General features: G+C 52.8%; 1 protein-coding gene across 1 annotated transcript; it reads left to right on the top strand.

The window, feature by feature from the left end:
• Positions 1-938: 938 nt before the first annotated feature.
• LOC149352575 (uncharacterized) lies at positions 939-3,738 on the top strand. Its single transcript, XM_089575708.1, has 2 exons — positions 939-1,032; positions 3,440-3,738. The coding sequence occupies exons 1-2, from the start codon at positions 939-941 to the stop codon at positions 3,736-3,738; spliced, it is 393 nt and encodes a 130-aa protein (XP_089431834.1).
• The last annotated feature ends 584 nt before the right edge of the window (positions 3,739-4,322 follow it).

Here is a 4,322-nt window from a genome sequence, read left to right on the forward strand (position 1 = left end):
TTCCTGTCACTTATATGGAACTTAGAAAAGCCGGGGTTCAGCGAGAGCTCCTTTACATAGCCCATGCAGCGAACACTGCCCCACGATCCCTTGCAAAGGATGCAGGCTACTGTTACGGGATGAGGAGACGGAAGCTGCGAGTGGCCTTGGCGATAGCTCATCACACCGCGCCCGGAAAAACAGGAAGGTAATATAATAACTGAGACTAAATCTCCTTCGCTTCAGAGCGCCGAAGTTGCCGGTCAAAATTAAAACAAAAAAAGAAAGTTTTGCTGATTTTTCAAACTTTAGTTCTGGCCCCGTGTTTATAAGCGCAGCATGACAAGAAGCCTTGCAATAATAATAAATGTAAGGCCTCATTACTATTATTGCAAAAACTCCAATACAAAGCGCAAAATAAATTCTGCTCCTACCTCAGCCACTCCACGCCCGTGTTCGTCGACTGGCCCGAGGAACGCGCCCGTTCGGCATTGAATCTATCCTCGCGAAGTTTTGGCAGCAGTGAAACTTTGTCGATCTGGGCTCTCGAAGGCCTCCTCCCATCTTCGTTGGGTCGTGCGCAGCGGAATAACGACAATAGTAAAAGGCACAAAAAAGAAACTTAATGCCGGCGCGCATAAGCGACATGCGCGCGAAACATTAACCACGGTAAACAAACAAGAAGAGTGCGCACCCTCGGCGACGTTTCGAACCTCGAGCTAAGAATGGGCCTCCGAGAGGAATCGCCGCCCGGTGTGGGTAATTATTTGGCCGATGCGTGCGCGGAGCGGGTCCCGCTGCACGCACAGGCAACGGGCCGTTCCCCTTCTCTTCGGCGGCGCCTTCCGTGTGGCGGCGGCACGCGTGTATTTCGGGGGCTCGGCCGACTGTCCGAGCGGCGAAAGCTCCGATGAAGCGGGCGCCCCGAGCAGCGGCGGGCTACGCTAAACGCGCCCGCGATGGTCACACGTCTCGCCCGCGGGCCGCACCAGCCTTTCCTGTACGCGGCTCCGAGACAGGAAAGCGGCGGCCGCAGCCTGAAGCGCGCGGCCCGTGAGCTGGGTTTCTTTTTTGAGAGGCGTGAGAAACACAACTGGAAGGGCGTGGTATTCGGCTGCGCTGCCTGCCGCCGACCGCCGTATCTGATCCATTCCCCAGGTGTGGTCGCGGCGGCCTTGTCTTTATTGTTTATCCGGGAGAGCGCTTTCGGCCACTGACATGTTGCGCTGCCTGCGCCGCCGGAGCGCGCGTCGGCCAGAGCGTATGGATCCTATTTTTGGGAGAAGGAGGGGTGCCCGAGCCGTTTCTCTCGCCTCCGAAGTGGACACAAGAGAAAGCGAACACGGCGCTGTGCCTACGCTTTGCACCGGGCACCGCCTCCTCCTCGCCCCGTGAATGGCCGCTCGTTACTGCGATGAAGAAAAGGAGCCCGGCCGGATTTGGAGAGAGACCTTAATGAAAGTACCAAAAAATGCCCGCCAAAGGAGAGCAACGGGGGAATGCAGCGGTAACAAAAATAGCTATCAGCGGACGACGGCGAGATGAATAGGAAAGGCTGTGTTACCATTGGGTGACCAGCGCAACGTCCAAAGGCGCGATTTCCCTCTCAGCTCGAGCGTTTTGGGCGCCGCCACTACGGTGCGTGCTTGTAAATCTCGGCTCTTTTGGCCGAGTATATAAGGCCGAGCCGGCCACCGTCAAACCATCACTCGATCGCTTGAAGCCCATCGAGCACTTTGGACTATGCGTGCCCTGGTAGGTGCCCAACGCATGTATCCAAGCCTCGTGTCCGTAGGAAGGCGCTAGGCAGCTACTTGTGGCGGATAGCATTGGACTGAGGGAAGAATGGATGCTCACAGCATGACCAGGTCGCTCGGGAGGATAGGGACGCGACGTGCGTAGTTTGGCCGTGAACGAATGAATACTTTGGCCGGGGCAGTATGCAAATGCGAATCGTGATGTTGCGGTACTTGCCCTTGCAGTGGATGTCTCGGTGTTGTTATCGATGCATATGTTTTTTTTTTCGGCCTTAATTCTATGCTTCTTACCCTCTGTTCCCGTGCTACCTGTTACCGCTATGTAAGGTTATTTCAGCAAAAGAATCTGTCATGCACAAGCATAAGGCAGTTTCTTTTGTTCGTGTAGTTAGAGGAATATATTTCACTATCGGTGTCGCAAATTCCAGCATGAGATAAGGCCGGCTCGATTTCGCTTACTGCACTTTTCTAAATCAAAGAAATGTGCCCAATGCTACACATAGAATAACTCTTCTCTTGAGAAGATCGGCCCACGAGCCTAACTCTTGCAAACAGTGGCGCAAAGCCCGAGACTTAGAAACAGCCACAGATTTCGTTATCGACTTCATGAAGTCACAATGACAGCTATTTGTACTTAATGGCTCCTGTCTACATTGATACGCAACATTTGCCGTCCGGATAGCTCGCTGTAGAGCTCGTTATTAATTCCTGCGGCGCTGGCGTTTTGTGTCAGAACTAAGAACGCAAAACCTGTGCGCACAAAAATCTGAGCAAAGAAAGGAGTGATTCCGGCTTACGGGGTCGTGTGTTTTGTTTCACTTTACGCTTTCCTTTTTACGATAGGCAACGTGGCATCTGCGGCACGCGCCACCTGGTGCTATCGATAACATTGATCTCGTGGCGATGACCGTCTCTCTTGCTGCCTAAGAACTGTGCCAGCCCCGTGCAGTTTTCCCGTAAGCCAGTAGCATGCGAAGATGTCTCGACAGCATCGGCTGTCGGGCCTCTGGTAGGCTGTTGCGAAAGTGAACCTCGATTCCAGCCTACGTGATCTCACAAGGAGCCGCAACCACATATCTAGGTCTTACCTACTGCCTCAGGTAAAACGTATTCACGCGAAGCCTCGCGAGAGCTTAGTGCGTCAAAAACCGGGTTATTTTCGAGATGTTCGCTTTTTCTTCAGTACGATTTGTCAACGCTGGGCAGTTTTCCATGGCTGGCGTCATCTGAGTGGAGTTTTGACCTGCTCTGCAGGTGACGCCAGAGCCATGGTACTAGGGCGCCACAGTCAGCGCTATCGCGCTCATAATCTCTCTTAGAAACAAAACACATATGAAAAGTAGGAAAGTTGAGCGCATCAGGCATACGCGCTTTAGCTAGGCGAAGATGCAGGCAGAGAGGATTGGCGATGGCGACGTGGTGCACGAAATACGAAGCAGTCGATAACATAAGTGCAAAGTGCGATTGTATTTCTTAACAGGCTAGAGTGCATTTTTTGCGTGGAGCTCTGTTAACTGTTAAAGATGCATGAGCGTACTCTGAGGGGATTCGGCACTTCAGGTAACATTAAACTTCGCAGGTTGTAGCGGCACTAAATCGGGCATTGGTTTATCCAAGAACAACGAGGCATTGGTTTATCCAACTGCCGAGAAAAGAAAACTTGTAATTGAAATAGGCTTGTGTGCTGCTCGCCGCATGACTAGCAACTCGGCATTCCCAGGTTGTCGCCGTTGTCCTCTGCGCCCTTCTGGGTGTGGCGCTGGCCGGCTTCTACGGGGGCCACGGGGGCGGCTTCGGCGGTGGCTATGGTCACGGCTACCACAAGACGGTTCCCGGCCCTAGCTTCCTCGTCAAGACAGTCCACCACGTCCACAAGCTGCACCAGGGAGGAGCCCTCTTCGGTCACGCCCACCACGGCTATGGCGGCGGACACGGAGGCTTCGGAGGACACGGCGGAGGCGTCTTTCTGCTCAAGGGCGGATACGGTCATGGCTACCATTAACATCGACAAGTATGTAGCTGCAGCCTGGCGTGGATGGTCCATTACAGGGAGGCTCTTCTCGGTCACTGCTACTGCGATTAACGCAAAATCGACCTCCGCCATGCCCTTAATACGTGCATTTCGACCATGCAGTGCAGCTATCATTGTGATAGTCCAGAGATTCATTCGGCAATCAGCAAAGCGAAGCTATCAAAAGGAGGAAGCAAAGACAAGGAAGTAAAAATCAGGAAGCTCAAGCGCAACTATTAGCGGTGAATGCACGTGCTACCTTTCACCCAGCGATGCAGCCTTCCTGTACATGCACACCGCTTCTGATTACATGCTTCTGCGAGAAATTTCCTAAGTTATCTAATGTCTGGAGGTGTATAGGGTCCTCAGCACCTTCTGCATGCCCTCCGTAGCCTGAATCGTCTACGCAGACGTCTCTGAAGGAATGGATGCTCTTATTTTCCAATGCACATGGGAGGTGCATTAAACTGTGCAATTAAATTCTGCTTTAATCTCGTCTCTCTGCAGGTGCGGGACAAAAGCTGTAATCCGCAGGAAGGACTGAAGTACAAGACATCTTCAGCTTGGTACGGTCA

The sequence above is a fragment of the Amblyomma mixtum genome, chromosome 3, assembly GCF_055824585.1.
Source record: "Amblyomma mixtum isolate Tamu chromosome 3, ASM5582458v1, whole genome shotgun sequence".
NCBI classification, from domain to species: Eukaryota; Metazoa; Arthropoda; class Arachnida; order Ixodida; family Ixodidae; genus Amblyomma; species Amblyomma mixtum.

Excerpts from the sequence above, each read along its gene's own strand:
- LOC149352575 (XM_089575708.1), top strand. The coding sequence starts at position 939 with ATGGTCACACGTCTCGCCCGCGGGCCGCACCAGCCTTTCCTGTACGCG. Across the intron at positions 1,033-3,439 it reads CAGCCTGAAGCGCGCGGCCC|CAACTCGGCATTCCCAGGTT; the intron begins GTGAGCTGGGTT and ends CCGCATGACTAG.